Source organism: Dreissena polymorpha, chromosome 1 (assembly GCF_020536995.1).
Source record: "Dreissena polymorpha isolate Duluth1 chromosome 1, UMN_Dpol_1.0, whole genome shotgun sequence".
In the NCBI taxonomy this organism is placed as follows: domain Eukaryota; kingdom Metazoa; phylum Mollusca; class Bivalvia; order Myida; family Dreissenidae; genus Dreissena; species Dreissena polymorpha.
The window spans coordinates 93059989-93079944 of NC_068355.1; the positions used below are offsets into that span (position 1 = coordinate 93059989).

General features: G+C 38.9%; 2 protein-coding genes across 2 annotated transcripts in view; one reads left to right on the forward strand and one right to left on the reverse strand.

Moving 5' to 3' along the window:
• Positions 1 to 19956, reverse strand: part of LOC127841010 (DNA-directed RNA polymerase II subunit RPB11-a-like) — a 492318-nt gene that overhangs the window by 219010 nt on the left and 253352 nt on the right. The gene's annotated exons all lie outside the window — the stretch shown is intronic.
• LOC127840984 (uncharacterized) lies at positions 12684 to 18328 on the forward strand. The gene is made up of 4 exons (XM_052369460.1): positions 12684 to 12812; positions 16325 to 16496; positions 17115 to 17263; positions 17453 to 18328. The coding sequence occupies exons 2-4, from the start codon at positions 16390 to 16392 to the stop codon at positions 17626 to 17628; spliced, it is 432 nt and encodes a 143-aa protein (XP_052225420.1). The 5' UTR covers positions 12684 to 12812; positions 16325 to 16389; the 3' UTR covers positions 17629 to 18328.

The following is a 19956-nucleotide window of genomic DNA, read 5'->3' on the forward strand; positions in this document are numbered from 1 at the left end:
CTAGACCCTATCTTTACAAATAAAATACCTGCATTGAATCATTTTTATTAAATGCAAAGTGACACTACATTCTTTGCTTAGAAATATAAATGCTCAAGAACGTGTAAGAAGAGAATCAGAACTAAATAATTTTAAATAATATCGTATAATATCTCGGTGATTTAGCGTAGTTGTATAATTGTGATATTATCACAACTAAAATAAACACTATTGATCGACATGTCACAGGCCAATTATTGTTTTGCGATTTTCACAGTTTTCAAGATTTTCGAACACTTTTAATAGGTTATATTACACTAATTCGGATTCCCATAGGGTCCCATTATAAAACTGACAACTTTCAACGCATTTTTCTTGTCTTTCCGATGTATCAATTTTTCCGAACCTGGTATCATTTTAAAGATGGATGTGTCCTCTTCCAATAATTGCATTCAAAAACATACCGTCTTTCAACTTCTAAGAAAGTAAATCGCTGTTGAATGCACCCACCGTAGAAAAACCTATTTTGCAAGCCTAATTTCGACAAATGCCCCACACAATAGAAAAGACACCCCCAAAAGTTCATCTTTTCAGTTAGCTACCAATCCAAGGCATCAAAGTACTCCAGCGCATACAGGATATTACAAATATCCACAAAAGACATGTCTCACATTGATAAATGGCTTTTATTCAAGAAGAGAAAATGAACTCTTTAGTAATAGGCACTACTTTCGAATGGACCACGGAGGGATACACAATGATTTAGTGTAATGTAACCTTTAAGGGAACTCAACCTTGTCCTATCTTTTTCAAACTTTCTCCACATGAGATTTGAACTATTTGTACAATGAATATGCAATTTGAGTTCATTCGGATGGGCATAAAGGCCTTAAAATGGCGATTAAAAGAGGCGACTAAATTGGCCGCAGCAGTGTCGAAATGCATGATTTTTAGTCTTAGTCACGACAGCTGATTTGTTGTCCCCAATATATATTACGCGTAACTTTAATGGCAAAAAATGGAACCATTGCATGCGAAATTAATCAATACATCAGGAAAAGGCCCCAATAAATGTATTAATTGCGAATCAGTACACTTTTCTTCATGAAAAATGAGATTTTTTTTTTAATTTTAAGCCTTTTTTTTCAATGAAAAACTCACTTACAGCCTATAAAATAATGTTTTTTAAGAAAATTATTATTATTTGCTTTAATGACAATTAAAACATTCAAACTGCAGTTAAAAGTATGAATGGAATGATGATAAGAGGCAAAATTTGCAGCTTTCAAGCCAATGCAAGCCTACAACCCAAAATTATCACTCAAAAAGGTGCTAATTGCTTCTTCGACAGCTTACAATGCAATGTGATGTTTTTTGCACATCCAGATAGTCTCTTTCCTATATAAAGGTCTTATTAGCTACATTTCATTCAGTGTTCTCTCTCAAACCCAGTGGGGATAGCTTAAGTTGTAGCAAAAATGCCCAGAGTGTCTAAGCAAAAAGCATGTTTGCTAAAGAATTCCTATGCGAAGGGTCACACTAGTGTCATGATGGGAAAGTCATTGGGGTATGAATCCTCTGTAGTTCAGCGTTCATTCGTTCGACTACCTGGGGATGACTATCAGGATCGAATTTCACAGCTTGATGAAGTGTTGAGCTTTCAGGATGTTGATGGATTGTCCACAAGCGCTGCACCACTGCGGCCGCGGTCCAGGACACGGAGTAGGATTGAGGAGTACACAAACCCGGAGTCAGGTTAGGTTCATCCAGACCTATTAACATATAAAATTTATAGGCCCCTGGAACTTGGCATTATATTCAATACTGAAATAAGGAAACATATAGAGGAGACATCATGCCATGGCTTTCTCATGATTGACACGGCAAACTCGAGGAACTGGGGATTTGGCTCTAGTGAGCGGCTAAAATGTGACTCGTGCTCGTATGTAAGCCCGTACTATAGGCTGTCTGAGGAGTTGGAAACCGGCAAACGGGGCAGAAAACCTGCCAAAATCAATGTCGGCTTACAAACAGGTCTCATGACCACTCCCATATCCAATACTGGCATGAGTCGCATTCTGGCACACGCTAATATTGCCCCCCCCCCCCAAATGTATCCGCCATGCATCGGGCTGCCGGTAAAGTGTCTGAGGCAATGGTAGCCCTCAATGAGAAAGACATGCATGGCATAAGGGAAAAGATCAAGCAGGACAATAGGCTGTGTGGATTAAAGGATGGAACCAAAGTGAATGTGGAGGGTGACACTTGCTATAATAACCCACTGTTCAACTCTGGTGGACACACCCCGTTCCAAGGTGGTACGATTGCGGTTACAACCATGTGCGAAAACAACACCCGGTCCAAAAGGATCATTGGTGTTCATGTCGCTAACAAGTTATGCATGGTTGCCAGCCGCCTTCGTAACCAAGGAATTGCAGTGGATTGTCCAAATCATGACGGAAAATGTACGGCAAACATGTCTGAGACGGACGTTATTGGGAACGAAGAAAAGTGGAACGAGCATGTTGCCCGGAAAATTAACACAGACCTTAACATAGCCTCATTCACTGGGGATGGTGACTCCAAGGGCCACAGTGGGGTTGATAAGGCTCAGGTCCAGCAAACAGTTCACTTCAAAGATTTGAGGCACTTAGGTAACTCTCTAAAGAGAGCTATCAATAAGGCTCAATTTAGCAGTGGAATGTTTGCTGGACCCGCTTCGAAGAGAGCAAACTTTCAAAACAGGTTTGCTCTGTCAATCCGAGCACGATGCATGTCTGAGTTGACAAAAGCACACAAAAAATACAAAGGTAATATAAAGGAAATTACAAATCATATGACAAAGTAATTTCAAGTATTATTTTATGCTACAAGGGCTACTGTGGAGCATACTGCTCAAAGCATAGTTTGGTCTGTCGTGGTTCTGCTGGCGGCAAGAACAAAGCAAAGTTATATCTGCCAGAGAACTGTAAGCTCAAGATAGCAATATCTGATGAAGCTCTGCTTAAGACATGCATCCAAATTGTACTTGGTCCTGAGAGCATTGAAAATACAAGGCTTCAGACCTCAACCCAAAAGTGTGAGGCTGTCAATCGCGCTTACCAGACCGCGATGCCCAAGACAGTGACTTTCTCCCGTAACTGCACAGGCCGCATCCACAGCACAATCCTTAAGCTCAATCATGGTCTGGCTGACTCTGCAATAGTAAAATCTGAATTTGCAGGTGCTCATTTGTCAAAAAGGTTCTAGGGTTATTGCCTATCTTCTTAAAAGCAAACATAATGACATGCTAAAGAAGACATGTGCATTTCAGAGAAGACGTAAGGCTGCCCGGTACTTGGCTAGTAAAAGGCGCTTGCTCTTCACTCTGAAATTCATTATTCTAAGGGCTTGACAGATCCAAAGCAAGATTTCAGTGACATCTCACAGCTAAATGACCACATCTACAGTTAAATGTGCTTCATAAATAGAAAAGAAAGTTACTTTTCTGAAGAACTAGTGCTACTAACTCATCGGCTATGTTGCTCCACTGGCCGCAAGTCTGTAAATAGTGTACATATGTTAATAAGTAGTCTACTGCATGCACCGCACCCATAAATCCACTGTAAATACACAACTTAGTAAGTGCTTTTACCAGAAAACAGAAATTCATGTTTAAATTAAAAAATCAGGATAATGATGCCCATTTAAATCATGTCCAATGCACCGGTCAGAGCAAAACAGCCGCTGATTGTTCACTATCTGCGGCTCAAGGGACAAATGGTCAGGCCTACAACAAAGAGAAAAATGGCATAAATGAGATACATGCATGTCATTTGGCATATATGGCATCTTGTGTTCCACCTGAAACTTCAATCTATGGACATAATAATATTTACTAACAAGATCAGTTGGAAATTTAACCCTTCCATACCGAGTCCCCTTCCCATCCCGAACAGTCCCAAACCACCTAAAACACCCCTTTGGACCAAAATATTGGCATCTTTCATCTATTCTTGCACCCAAATCATCCAAAAAATCATTAAAACTCATTTTCTTCTTATCTTGCCTGCAGACGAATCTCTGTGACCTTGACATTGCAGTAAAAGTGCTTTTTAAAGGTTATATTACACTAATTCGGATTCCCATAGGGTCCCATTATAAAACTGACAAATTTCAACGCATTTTTCTTGTCTTTCCGACGTATCAATTTTTCCGAACCTGGTATCATTTTAAAGATGGATGTGTCCTCTTCCAATAATTGCATTCAAAAACATACCGTCTCGCAACTTCTACGAAAGTAAATCGCTGTTGAATGCACCCACCGTAGAAAAACCTGTTTTGCAAGCCTAATTTCGACAAATGCCCCACACAATAGAAAAGACAACCCCAAAAGTTCACCTTTTCAGTTAGCTACCAATCCAAAGCATCAAAGTACTCCAGACACATACAGGATATTACAAATATCCACAAAAGACATGTCTCACATTGATAAATGGCTTTTATTCAAGAAGAGAAAAGGAACTCTTAAGTAATGGGCACTACTTTCGAATGGACCACGGAGGGATACACAATGATTTAGTGTCATGTAACCTAATAATCTCACGCCTCTTTAATCCGTTTGTCACAAGTTTTTGACTATAGATCTGAGGTGCAATTAGCCGGTCTTGACCGGTTTAGAAAGGTACAATTACGTATGGAATGACCACCTTAGTTAGTTATATCCGAGATTATGTATTTATGGGGATTATAAATTTGTGGGGATTTGGCAATTGGCATGTCGTCAAAACGGTTCTTATAAAAGGTTCTCCACAGTAAGGTTTAACACAGGATCGTCTAGCAATTTATAACCGCAAGCTGCATTCTGCAAATCGGAAGGTATTGTAACCTTTATTTCACTTAATTTTAAAATAGCGGGGACCTATACAAACAAATGTTTGTATAGGTCCCTGAAAATAGCAAGTATCAAATTCTACTTCTGTTGGTGTTTTTTTTTTAATGTTTGCAGTTTTTCGATTTTATTTTGTTAACCTGATCACAAGTTGAACACATACATTTTTGTAAAACTGCTTCAATGTTTTGTTATTTTCAGGTATGTGTATACACATACCTGGTTATTTTATTAGCCATGCTTTCTTTTTTATTTTAAGTTAATTTTGTTTTTTTCCGTATAAAGTGAGTGAATAAAAAACATTGCAGTTGAGTTAAGATTTATATTTATACATAAACGATTATTTGGCATGTATATGCGTAAGAGAATTTAAACGCATGAATTAATAGCTTCTAACAATAAAACAAGTAACATTTTTTATAGAAAAACAAATACAAAACAAAAGTTTATCTAAATTTCTTACTATCTTTATTTTTTCACATCCTCTTACTATTAACACGATGCATACCAGCTGAGTAAACCTTGATGCTGGAGAAACATCACAACGTGGTCTGCCAATTTGCAATTAAATTCTGTACACTTGATTCATCGTCACATTATTGTTTACAGTCAATTTATTCACCATACGAATTAATAGATCATTTTAATGACTGGTATATTTACGAAAAGAGATATAGGAAACTTCCCATACACTCGTTTATTTACAGTTGCTAAAATCTCCACTACAGGCTGTTGCTGCATGTAATCGCCGATGTTTCTTCTTTGTGTTGTGCCGGTGCCCGGTCTACAAAATGCGCACATACCTCGTGATTGGGAACCAGCGAAAAATCGGTATAGTGCATGCTGGGTAGCACGAGTTAGTACGGTCTCTTGTGCACGGGTGATTGATGCGAGTGGACGTGTTTTTCCTAGCTGAGTATTGCTAGGAGTAATTGTGAGCCTGTGATTGCTTATGTTAGCCTGTGGCTGTGTGTGAACACATTTTTCTCTGGAGGGCCATTCCCAGAAGGTATAAGTGCAATTCTGTGACCGTGTCAATAATACGTATTTCTCTGGAGGGCCATTCCTAGAAGGTTTAAGTTCCATTCTGTGACGTGCAACCGACGAGCCGACGAGTTCCCTCGAAGACGACGAGGACGATTGGTGCCATCCTGACGAGCATTCCAGTCGATGCCAACGTGAGTATCTTATTTAGTGCCGTTACAATTAATTACTGTTGTTGTTGTAAACGAACCGAAAGCTAACCGGATTAAAAACACAACATTGGCGTTGTCGGCAGGATATAGTGTCTCATGTGTTTTTGTTTCCAGGTTTTATCTTTTGGTAAACCACGTGTTGGACCACATATTGTCGTTTAACAATTTTGTAATTGGATTGAACCAGCCACGCAACGAAGGAATACTCTGACGCCATACCCCATTTGAAATATTATTTGAATTTCCCGGCCATGTGTTAACTCGTCCGTGTCGGCCATCTTTGTTGTTGTCACCACAATTGAGGGCTTAAGTTCATGTGGAAGATAGGCATTTGGTAGGAACTTACAAGGAAGTTTATTGTTTCTTTTGAAAAACGTTTTTATTGTCCTTACCATTGTAGCACAAGTTTTCATTTAAGAATTTTTGGATTTAGTAACTTCCAGTCCGTTTTTTTGTTTGTTTTGTTGAAAGTTTCTTCATTTACTTGTAAAGTTCTAAATTAACAATGGATATGGGAAGTGGATATACCCCACCATTTTCACCGGTAGCCCCCAGGAAAGTGCGCGTGAATTTCGACACTCCCACTAGATTATGCAATATTCTGGGGGTGGGCAGACAACTGACACAGGCAATTGTTTTGGTACGGGAAAATACGGGAAATTTGGTACCAAATATCTTAGGGACAATTATAGGGCGGCCGCTGACCTTGGGTGACATGACCGAGTTGGATTTTAGCACTAACCCCGCATTATTTAGAGAAACCCTGTGTTATTGGGACGGTGCGGAAAATGTTTGGGATAGGCGGTCAACCGCAAGAAGTCCAATGTACCCACACGGAAGGCGAGCAAATATGCCAGTGTTGGAGAAGGAGCCGGTAAGTCGCGAGAAGGCCCAACTTATAGCCCAAATTTCAGCTCTTGAGGCTGACTTAAATGCTAGCTACGAATGTTTTAGGTCACAAACCACTTCATCCCGTTCATTAAACTATGGGCAAGATCCCCAAGGGGCAAAAAACTTGCCCCGGCCAGAGTCCTATGTGACATTGTCCCAGACCCCAAGGATATCTAGGGAATTAAATTTGCCCCCCGGGACGACCAGATAGGGAACCTGTGCTAAGGTGGCGCAGTCCAGTGACGACGCTCAAGACAGAGACCCGTTCCCCAATAAATCGTCCCCGCCTGCACTTGGGCATGTTAAGTGACGACAATGAGGCCTTTTTACATCAACTGTCACTTTTAAACGCTGCACGAGCTCTCCCAAGTCCTCCGGTGACAAGTACTCCAGCCACAAACCTTGTCCTAAACAATCCCCCTGTGGTGTCTGGCCTAGTTACAAACAACCCTCCAGCTACAAACAACCCTCCAGCTACAAACAACCCCCCAACCACAAGTAATCCTCCAGCTCCAAATATTCCTACTGTCCCAGCAGTAATACCTGTAACAAATAACGCTCCTATTTCCGTCCCACTTCCACCTACCACACCAACCTCTTTACCCCTTTAAAGAGGGATGTACTCACCAAGCTACCCAAAGCCTTGCAATGTGACGGCCGCAGCAACTGGCCAGTCTTCCGTGGTAAGTTTGAAGGGTACTCCAAGTTGAACAAATGGTCTGATGAGGAAAGCGCAGAGTGCCTGGCCTGATGTCTAATATGAAAGGCTTCAGATTTATATGCGGTGTTAACTGAAGGAAATGCTAAAGTACAGTACGCTGATCTTATGCAGCGGTTGGAGGAGCGTTTTGGGGCAAAGGAACTCCTCGCCACGGCTCAGGGCCGTCTCCAGGTTGCCCACCAGGCACCAGGTAAGTCCCTGGAAGATTGGTCGGACCGTGTGCTGACGCTGGCAACTAAAGCCTTTAGGGACTTGCCCTCAAAATATGCTACCGAACAGGCGGTGGCAAAGTTTTGCCAAGGCCTGAGCGATAAGGAGACAGGCAAACATGTGAGCCTCCAAGTACCCACCTCAATGGGGGACGCCATGAATAAAATTAAAATGCACAGTTATGTCCTCGCAGCATGTGCCTCTGTTCCTAGGGATGGTGCTAAGGTAAAACCAGAAGATTCAAAGCGGGTGCACGCCGTAAATACAGAGCCAAACCCAGTTGCAGTGGACGGGTCCACTGTTGGTAGGTTGGTTAAAGCAGCAGAGCGCCCAGAGGGCGCTATTGGGCATTTGTCCGGGGCCGGGGGAAATTCGGGCGTTGATCCCAATTCCCGACAATTGGGTCAACTGCCCCGTAATGGAGGTTATAATGATTTTCCCTATCAAGGGAACGTCCCTAACCGGGGATTTAATGGCCAACACCAGGGTAGGTACGGGTACGCCGAAGGTAGGGGTGCCGGAAGTCCAAATAGATTCCCGAACCGGTTCAATCGCTACAGTAATCGCAATGCGAACCCAGTGGGTGCACAGCGCGGAGGGTATGGTGGTGCTAACCGAGGTAGATACCCTGACCAGCCTGTAGCAAACAGGGGCGGTCGCCCTTGCTATGCGCCTCCACCAGGACCCGGAAGACGCGGAGGTGGTAGGCAAGACATGATGTGTTTTAGATGTAGGGGCTTAGGCAATTTTCAGCGGGAATGCTAATCTCCACCCTCCAAGCGAGGCAGATATGGTTCCAACTGGGGACATCTCCATGCCATGTCCTTGCCCAGCCATGAGAGGGGAGGTCCACAGCATGCCAAGGACGTGCACGATGCAGTTCCCTTGGTGCTGCCAACTGTGCCAGATGTCGTCCATGATCCAGGGATGGTCATTGGCAAGATCACTGAAGGAGGCCATGGAGATCCTGTGTGCGATGCTGAATTTCGCGTGCAGCGCGTTGCGGTTCAGTCTGCGGAGGCGGCTAAAATATGGCGACCGACAGGGCCGACCAGGTTGGGGCTAAAATAGCCCAACGAAAAGCTGCTGAAACTACTCCGGCCACCGGAAGGTCAGTTCAGACGGGCGACGGAAGTTGCCGCGTGTGACCGCCGAGAGGGCGGCGCATGCGGATGCCGTTTTACCCCAGATGACAGCTGGGAAGGTGGTGTTCGAAGACTTGTTAGGCGTGGCTCTAAAGGGTGGCGACCCTCTAGTTCTCGCCGCTAGGAGCGGTCCCAGCGTTGGAAATTAGGTTGGCGACCACCAGAGTGTCTAACTTCCAAAATCTGTACCGCCTAAAATTGTAAATGGCGAGGTTAATTGTTAGTAAAACTAGGAAAACAATTACAAATACAATACCCCCCCCCCCCCCCAAATTAAACAATTACAATAAATTGCAGTCTCATAATACTAACAGAGGTATGGTTATCTTATTTTTGTGATCGTCCTTACTACTCTGATATATCTTTGCTGGAAACTCTATCTGATTTGCGGTGTTGTTAATGTATTACGTTGTACGCAGAATAACAAAAGTAAGATTTCTATTAAACATTTGGAGTAAGTTGATTAGATTGTTTTGAATAGATATATGTCCTATTGTCACAGTTTAAAAACAGGCTTTTCTCGCAATATTGTTGGAACTATAAAATTGAAATTAATCTGAGCAGTGCTCTGCGAAAAGGGAGTTTAATGCATAAGCATAAAGTGTCGTCCGCGCTTAACTTCCTGTAATTTTTGTATTACCGCGCTAAGAAGTGCTTTGCACAGTTACGGATGTGTTGATTATTTCCCGTGAAGTCTGGTTTTTCCCTTATGGTCGGGTGTGACATTGTCGGACGACCACTGTCACACTCCATACTGTTTTTTTTTTATTGGCCGGAAGTGGTATTTCCCAGAGTTGTTCTTTTAAACAATATTTGTAGGTCTTTTGAATTTTTTATGTGACCATGCTTGACGGCAACTCTCATAATGCATCAATTTCATTATTTTTTTTAATGGCCGGAGGTGTTTCCAGGTTCATGTACACTTTATTTTGTTTTTTTGTTCTTAAGTACCTCACAAGGCGAAGGCACTCCTGTGCCTGCGGGAGGGGGGATCGTGGTCCCATTTCAGTCTCTGTCCTTTCTGCCTTGGGTGCGACTGTACGATTACCATGGGGGCGGCGGTCCAAGAGGAGAAAAGTGGGAGCAGTGTAGTGGGTACAATAGTTTTGGTTTTATTTTAGTTGTCTTTCCCTCCAGATAATGTCAATGAAGTGAATTTGTAACTGTAAAAGCAATTTTAGGTATTGTACTTGGACAAAAATAAGATTATTTTTATGCTTATACTTTTAACCTTTTTGCCACTTAGATATGTATTTTAACGCATTTGTAGTCCCTTTGTTAAACTTCTTGTGATTTTATTAAAGGTCAACAGAAGAAATCTGACTAACTGTTCATATTTTATAAAGTAATACCATATTATAACAACAAAGTAAAAAAATAAAATTAAAAAAAAAAGTTAGAGCTAAAAAAACGATGATTTTGATGATCGGGAATTTCCGTAACGCGTTCGGCAATTTCCGCCGCTATTTTACCCCGATGACGTATGTGTGCACCACTGCGCATGACGAATATTCCCATCAAAACTTCAAGGATTACAAGACTGTGTTTGATCATTCACTTGCATATACTTAATTTATAATCTCTTTTGTGTTGATTTCGAGTCGAACTTTTACATGACATTGAGGATTTACTGATTTATAAGATGGTTCATTGTGCAGCGTTTGGCTGCAATGCTCGTTCTGAAAAGCAAACGGAGAAGAAAGGATTCTTCGGCTTCTCAAAGGACGAAAGTATTAAGCGGAAAAGGATTCTAGCCGTGAATTCACGAAGGATTATCGACGGAAAGGTGGTGGACTTTACGCCAAGCAAATATGCAAAACTCTGCATAAAACATTTTGAGGATAAGTGCTTTGTCCACCCCCCCCCCCCCCCCGAGTGTGATGGCGAGTGCGGGCTTTGGGATGAGACTGTCGCTGCATCCTGATGCAGTGCCAACTTTGGGTTTATGGACGTTTCGTGCCACTACCAGTTCGTGCCACTGATATTTGTGCTGAAAAGGGGTAGACGTTTCGTCCCACTGATAATATATAGGCGGATAGGTGTGAATAATGCCGTATAGGTGTGAATGATATTGGGTTGTTAATAAATGTAGAAAATTACAACAATTTTGACAATTATGATTATAAATAACAAACAAATAAAATGATTTATCGTTAGTATACTAATATTTGTAAATAGTGTAATATATGCGGTAAACATAAAGCAAAAAGTGTTTTATTTTTTATGAATCATGTGTATGTGCTTGTAATAATAAAATTTTGCATAGTTCATTATGTTTAATAAATATAAAACATGAAATGCTGTTATTTTCTATGCTTCAATTGTATGTATTAAATACATAAATAATAATATATAACATGAATGAACAATAATACAATTTAAAAAAAAGTTGGTCTTTTTCTTTTAAGAAAAGCTTATGCTTTACTATCGACTCACAAACTTTCAATTAGCTGTATGTGTCTTTACGTAATTAGCAAACAATTAATTACCGAATCGGGCCTTTAATTTACCGACACGGGCCTTTAATGGCCAATTAGTAACCTATTAGTAAACAACTCACCGCTTTAATTATGATACAAACTGTGTAATTCACTGAAAGAGTAAATAAAGTAAGTTGAACACACAGTATATAATACCGCCAGACGGACGAACGAACAACGACGTTGAAGGTATTTTTTTTAAATACATAGAATAATAAAGCAATATATTATTTTCGATTGATAGTTATAATTTAAATATTATCTTATAAAAACTAATATATCATATTTTCATTGGATAGTTATAATTTAAATATTATTATATACAAACTAATATACATCATAGTTCACAACATATTTCTATTTTCCAGGATGGCATCGCAGAATCAACGGTCGAGCAGGGCGTCCCGACCTAGAGTTTTACGTGCTCGTCCCCCTGTTGCGCCGTGAGGCAGAAAGAGTGGATCTGACAATCCGCCTTGTGTCGGAGCACGCCCTGACTCTGGTACACCGGAAAATCTTCAAAGAAGTGCACGGGCGGCTCTTCGAGATCTGGGAGAAGTACGAAGACGATGACATGACAACTTCTCAACTGCTGAAAGCGTGCAGCCATATCATCGGGCTGGGACCGAGCACAACCCAGGATGACATCCACGATGAGGACTTCTGAAATGCAATACATTGTATATATGATTTGTGTATGTGTATGATAGGATAGTATGCTGTTGTATTTGTGTTTCTATATTTGTGCACTTTTGTATATGTGTATTAAAACAATGTTTGAATATATTTATGTAATCAATCTAGATATTGTTAAAATGTATGCATGCATTCACTTCTGATGCTGTTAATGTCAATTTATTGCAAATGTTTGTATATATTTATGTAATCTCTGCCATTTTTTTTAAATGTATGTATGCATTTACTTCTGATGTTTTAATATATTTATGTAATGTATTGTAAATGTATTATATGAAGCATTTAAATCGACTCTTAAACAATCTTGAAATAAAACAATTTTGTATTCCCATTGAACAGATGTTACAATCAAAGGTGCGAAAGTTTGATTTCACACCTATACGGTATTATTCACACCTATCCGCCTATATATTATCAGTGGGACGAAACGTCCAATGCCCTCCTACACAAATATCAGTGGCACGAACTGGTAGTGGCACGAAACGTCCAGCACCCCCAACTTTGTTCCCTGACACGGACAACTTCAAGGCATTACAGCCGAAAGCCCTAAGGCCAGACGAGTTAGGAGCCCCCAAACGGAAACGTGACAACTATGGTGCTTTTGCCAAGAGAAATCGCAAAACGGTAAGAACTTAATTAATAAGGTCAATGATCAGATATGCATCTTAATACCACAAGTTCTATGTTATTTCAAAAAGCTCAAACACTGACAATGTAAAAAATACTTTTGAATTAAAAATCATTGTATGTAGTTAGAATAGTTGGCAGCTACTAACCAAACTGACTTTGGCAGTACGGCAAGATCTAATTATTTATTGTAAGTGTTTTGACAGGCATCAGTTTGAAATCGACACATTTCGATCTTAATACAAATGTGTATCTATCTAAATATACTGCTAGTCGACACAATTAGCATTTCAAGCAGTGGACACTGTTGAGTCCATTTCCTGGGAAGAACCAGTACTTGGTGTCTATGGAGGAGATAATGAGAAAGCTCCCTGAGTAGGGAGCGAACCCAGGAACTCCCGATCGCTAGACGGACACGGCATCCACTACACCACCGTGACCTCTTACTGTTTTCCACCACGGTTAATTTAGCTGAAGTTCTAATGTAAAGCAGTTGCTGACAAGCCATATTTTTTACCTATTTACCAAAAATTCAATTAATAATGTGTTGCTTATCTTTTTATTGTTTAAAATGTGAAAACGCAAGGACTTTTTAGTAAATACATTCAGACTTCCAATAATGTATTAATGCTGGTTTAGAAAAAGAGATGATAAGTTAGAAATAGTGTGCCATTTAACTGTTAAAAGAATAAAAAAGAAATTTGAATTAGTAGCCGACAGGTGTTTTATTATTTATATACCATTTATTCTTCATGTAGTGTGAATCATAAAATGCATCTTGATTTTTTTGTACTTTCATAAATTGAACAGCAACTGATTCTAGTACTTAGTAGCTGATGGCTATCTTTATAATGTAAATTAATTCCGATGTAACTTTTCCTCCATAAGTACCGAGTTGCACGTCTATATTTAGTTGCAACACATTGCCAGTATTAACACGCACGCGTTTCCTGTGTGGATCTCGACTATGTTTCGCGCTTTTATTAAAACACGACTTTTACAAGGCATTCATGTATAGTGAGTGGTGCAGATGCGTACCAAGGGCCTTAAACAGTATTATCACATGCCTCTAGACAATTTGTGTTATTCAGTTCGATAAATGGTAATATACTTGTACTGAAATTAAATTGTTACCGGATAAAATGTGTACGGCGATAACGTAAAATTACCCGTAAGTATTGTTTTCACTACGTAACTAATAACTAATATGACACCGGGGGGCAGTTCTCCGCCCCTACAGATTTGATGGGGGGGCAGATATCCGCCTACTAAATTCTGACAGGGGGGCAGTTCTCCGCCCCTACCGATTTGATGGGGGGGCACCTCTCCGCCACCTTTAAAATAAGGGGGCAGTTCTCCGGGGGGCAGTTCTCCGGGGGGGGCACTTCTCCGGATACCGGCTATTTAGGCTACTGGTAGTTCCATGATAATTTAAATAACAGTTCAATTTCAGTCTTCAGGGTAATATATTTAGCCAAAATCATTGTTCTATATTAGAAACAGGAGAAAAATCCAATAGCCTGACTATATAAATTATTAATTTCTAGAAGCCCAAATAACATCTTACCAGACCCGGGATGTCTGGCTTATAATTTAAGACTGAATAAATGTTATATTTTCAATTAATATTGTTACATGCATTAATTGCATTGGAAACAGTTTTCAGTGTAATAAACTCATTTTGCTCCTTATGGGCTTTAGCCATTTTGAGATTTCATTATAGCATTCAATGTACTAAAGATGTGTTGTTTGATTAATTTCTGAAGTGGAAAAAAGAAAAACATGTAGTTTTACTATTATGAATACAAAGTTTACTTTATTTTACAATTTTGTGTTACAAATCTTGTAGAAAATAAATGACAGCATTATAATATGTGTAAAATTAAATAAGCTTTTTTCGGGTTATCATTTTTATATTTTATTTATAAAGTTGCTTCAATTAGGTGGTTTCTGTACAAAATAAGTTGGTCACTAAACTAGCTGAATTTTTGCAAATCACCATGCCAACAAGGCACCAAGTTGGCAGAATGTGGTGTATTACCACCCTACAGCTGCCATAAATCAAGCTGGTGTCATAAAATAGATGGTCCTCTTTGTTTCTGTAAAGTCAAGTATTGTTATCAGTGATCTACTGTTATCAATTGTATTTGGCACAGACAGTAATAAAACAAGCAGATTATCAGACTGCAGTAATCATAACAACTGAATATACAACATACTGCACTAGTAGATAGAACAGTATTTATAAATAGAATAGGAAATAAATTGCAAAAAATATATATAACATTTTAATTTTGAACAACAGCAAAACATATAAATAACATTTTAATTAAGAACAACAATCTACACTTTTATTCTTGTCTCTTGTCTTTATGCTTTCTTTTAATTTAAACACTGTATTATTTTAATTGGGATATTTTTTTTATATATTGTATTTATTTAGTTTGACAAATTATAATTCAAACAGATACTTGCATAAATACTGGCATCATTTAAATAGATTTCTTCAAAACTTGATTTTTTTATTAATTAAAAAACAAATCCTCATGAAATGAGCTATAATGCTGCGCATGGACACAGTTTTAAAATACAGTTAAAATGAAAAAAAAACAACAACCATTTTTAATGAAATAGTCATGGAAAATTGCTTATCGGTATAAAGCTTTAATTAAAGATACTAATACTATATTGCAAAAATAAATGTAGATCATGAAATGAATAGTTTTGTTTGAGAAAATCACCAAAATGATGTCCATTCCCTGTTTGATGTCTTATTCTCAATTCACATAATACAGTGTTTTTAGAACACATTATGACTTGCAGTTGACCCCTATTGATTTTGAGGTCACTAGGTCAAAGGTCAAGGTCACGGTGACCCCAAATAGTAAAATGGTTTCCGGATGATAACTCAAGAACGCATACGCCTAGGATCATGAAACTTAATGGGTAGATTGATAACGACTCGAAGATGACCCCTATTGATTTTGAGGTCACTAGGTCAAAGGTCAAGGTTATGGTGACCTGAAATAGTAAAATGGTTTTCGGATGATAACTCAAGGACGCATATGCCTAGGATCATGAAACGTCATAGGTAGATTGATCATGACTCGCAGATGACCCCTATTGATTTTGAGGTCACAAGGTCAAAGGTCAAGGTCACGGTGACCCGAAATAGTTAAATGATTTTCGGATGGTAACTCAAGAACGCTTTTGCCTAGGATCATGACACTTTATAGGTACAGTGATCGTGACTCGCAGATGACCCCTATTGATTTTCAGGTCACTAGGTCAAAGGTCAAGGTCACAGTGACAAAAAACGTATTCTCACAATGGCTGCCACTACAACGGACAGCCCATATGGGGGGCATGCATGTTTTACAAACAACCCTTGTTTCATTTACATTTATCGGATTATATATTTAACATCCGATTAATGTAAATGAAATGATTATGAAATTTTGTTCAATGACATGTGTTGCCATGAAAGTTGGACTATTACTTGTCTTTAGGCTCGAAGGCGCACAAGGAATTACTGTTGGTCATCGGAAGCAAGCGTCTTCTCTCTGACATTCGCATGCTGTCACCAGCTGAACAGACCTCGATGCTGGAGGCTCAACACAAGGTGGTCTGCCAATTTGCGCCAAAATTTGTCTGCTTTTCATACGCAGCAATGAAACAGAGGTATGAATTGTGATCGATTAATATTATATCTACAGAAGAGCTAGCGCAGGCATGTTGTTTTTGTCTTTCATAGTCCAGTGGTAATAATTTATAAAACTACAACTTTAAGGCAAAAATTAGTTTATTTCCTACACGATTGATAAATATTTGTGCAAGTTTAATGAGAACAACATTTGATTATGATGCGGTTTGGGTTTTTTACAATCGGCATTGGTTGCGGAAATTCTAACAACCAAAAATATGATCTTTAATTCGAGTAAAATTAATATCCTAGTTGACTAATAAACATTGTCATTTGCAGTTCATTAACCATCAAGTGCCCATGAGCATATGTCCATAATAAATATGCATTAGTTGTGAAAATGATTTTAGTTCCTTTTTATGCCCGTGAATGTGGGCATATAGTGATCGCACTGTCCGTCTGTCTGTCTGTCTGTCTGAAATTCCGTCACACTTTGCGTTTAGGTTTCGAAAAATGTGGAAAAACACTTTGCGTTTAGGTTTAGACAAATTTGGAAAAAGGGGGCATATGTCATCCTATGGTGACAAGCCTTGTTGTTATATGAAATAGTAATTGTTGATATAATTTGTGATTAAAGGCTATTTTTTGTAATCCAGATTGCATCTGGCAGCCCTGCATTCCGTTTCTAATGCGCACAGGAAACATGCAGAGAAGAAGAACGGCGAAAAGCGCTACAGGATTTCGTATCCAAAGTACAAGGCGGGACAACATGTCGTGAAACCTGTCAAAGAGGCCTGCAATTATGGTAATGGTCCTTCTAAGCAAAATAGAAAATTGGCATTCTAATATATAATATACAAAAACCTAACAGTAAAACTGACTAAGTTGACTGTTGTTGTTGTTTTTTATGCATAATATGTGTATTTTTATTTATTTGTTCAATGTGCATAGTTTAACCAAGTAGTAAAAAATAAATTGTTGATGCTTTTTTCAGATTATGTCACAGAGCTCATGGTTGAATTGCTGCAATTAAAACAACAGTTCAAGAGCACCCGGATTGCTAAGCAGGCATCTTCTTCCATTCTGTTCTCTCCACCACCATTAGCATCATCTGCGAAGAAAATTTTAAAGAATGAAGCAGTGCAGTTGCACCGCTCTAGGTTTAATTAATTACAGTAATTGGAAACAACTTGGCATGCCATTTGTCATGTATTGCTCCAGCTGGGTTTAGTGTACATGCGTAAGGTGTAATCCCAGATTAGCCTGTGCCATATATGTTTGTAATTAATTAAAAAAATCCTCGCGCTGGAAAGATGGGACAAAGCGTGCGCAAAATATCTCGTCCCATATTAGCCTGTGTCCCTGATAAGACTGTGCAGACTCAACGTGAAAACATGATATGCCCCAAGTTTTATATGACAATGTCTACGAATGTGCCCTTTTGACAAATTAGAACCTAGCTGAAGCACTGATCACGTATTGTTTCAAATTAACATAGCAACTACAATTATTTTTTTTTTAAATGTGAATGTATTATTTTGACAAATATGCTGTAATAATAGTTTTCCCATTGTGTGCTATACTGTTAGTATAAAAATGTTAATGTCAACACCTTTATTTTTAAATGTTGGGACCATGTAGTGTTTTTTGTGTGATAGTATTGGTCTGTAAAAGATGTTTTAGAAGTCATTTTGTTAAAGGTACTTAATTTGACTCCATGACAAGTTGTATTGCAACATTGTGCTAGTAAAGCTCATTTACTTATTCCGTCCAGTTTTCTAAAACTTGTCGTCAGGTTTCAAGTTGTTCTGTTGTTGTGTCTGTGGTAATTTATATTTTTAGATGTTGCAATAAACTTGTATGCTACATATATATTGTTGTGTTGGAATGTTTTCTCCATTTCAAAAACATCGAGAGTAAAAGTTTGACATGCTATTTCTCATTAATAATATTAAGTCACCTCGCTCGTGGAGAGTTTAGAAAAATTCAATTGCGTCATATTTATATAAAATCAAGACTTATTATTAAAAAATATTTATTAAAAAACAACAGAAATGAGATCATTCAAACTTTGAAGTGAATGTCGACATAAATGAGATCAATTTACCATAAATAAAAAATCGTGTGCAGGGAACACATCGGGTTTCAACAAAATGGCCATGTCAGGATACTAGCAAAATAAATAAAACATCTATTCTCGGTCATTTAGTATTAAATGACACGACCATTTACGTAAGAATTATTCATTATAAATCAACATTATTTATTTCAACTAGTACGTTGTTGAAGTGTTGAACTTGAACGGTTAGTAAATTTGGACTGGCATTCGTACGTCGATCAGTTTCAGGGAATAATTATATCTTTTCAATGTGTCAATTATATTTGCCTGATTAAATTATAATTAAATACTTAAACAGTCAAGATGCGATGTCCTGTGGATGTGTACTATGAAAAATAAAAACACGTTATATGACGAACTTTAAAAAGACAAAAGCTGATACCGTTTCCTTTGTTATGAACTCGTAGCAAGTGGTTAACTCATACGTCACTTCCGGTTGAAACAAAAATGTCGACTCGATCACGAAGTGCGAAAAATCGGCATAGTTATCGGCTGTATACTCGCTGAATACGATGGTTTTAATCGAATTATGATATGGAAATGCATTTAAACGTTATAATCTCGCATAATATTGGTGTATTTCAGGATTTTTTAATCGGGTCCGTTGATCTTTAAATAACAAGCAGGATTTTTATTGTAGATTATGCAGTTCCATGTAGGGGCGAGGGCCTTCTCATGTGTGCTGAAAGGCGGATGAATTTGTCGGCATTTATTTTTATTGTTAAAGTTAGTGTAAATATGTTGTAAGGTGGTTACTCCTTTCCATTAATTGTGTGTACAAGTAAGGGGCAAGAGTTACAGGACCTTGTCTGGAAAATGATTTTTTTGTTAGGGCATATAAGTTCATATAAATAACTTTAAGCTTATTTGCACTAAGTCATATGATTCTAATATAATTAAAAAGGGGGTACTGACGTTTAATGGAGATGCATTAACTTTAGTTGTGGTCTATTGCAGGCGTTGCGCAGAGAGGTCGGACGAAAGCCAGCCGGCATGCAGACCTAACTTTGAGTTGTTAGGTCAAGGTTCTTACGCAAGGGGCACTATTACTTCATCGGTTGCGCCGATACGATTCCTTCGCTGTGTGGCGTCGTTCCAAAAGGACAAAAGTGGGAGGAGTGTTGTGCCGGTGCCCGGTCTACAAAATGCGCACATACCTCGTGATTGGGAACCAGCGAAAAATCGGTATAGTGCATGCTGGGTAGCACGAGTTAGTACGGTCTCTTGTGCACGGGTGATTGATGCGAGTGGACGTGTTTTCCCTAGCTGAGTATTGCTAGGAGTAATTGTGAGCCTGTGATTGCTTATGTTAGCCTGTGGCTGTGTGAGAACACATTTTTCTCTGGAGGGCCGTTCCCAGAAGGTTTAAGTGCCATTCT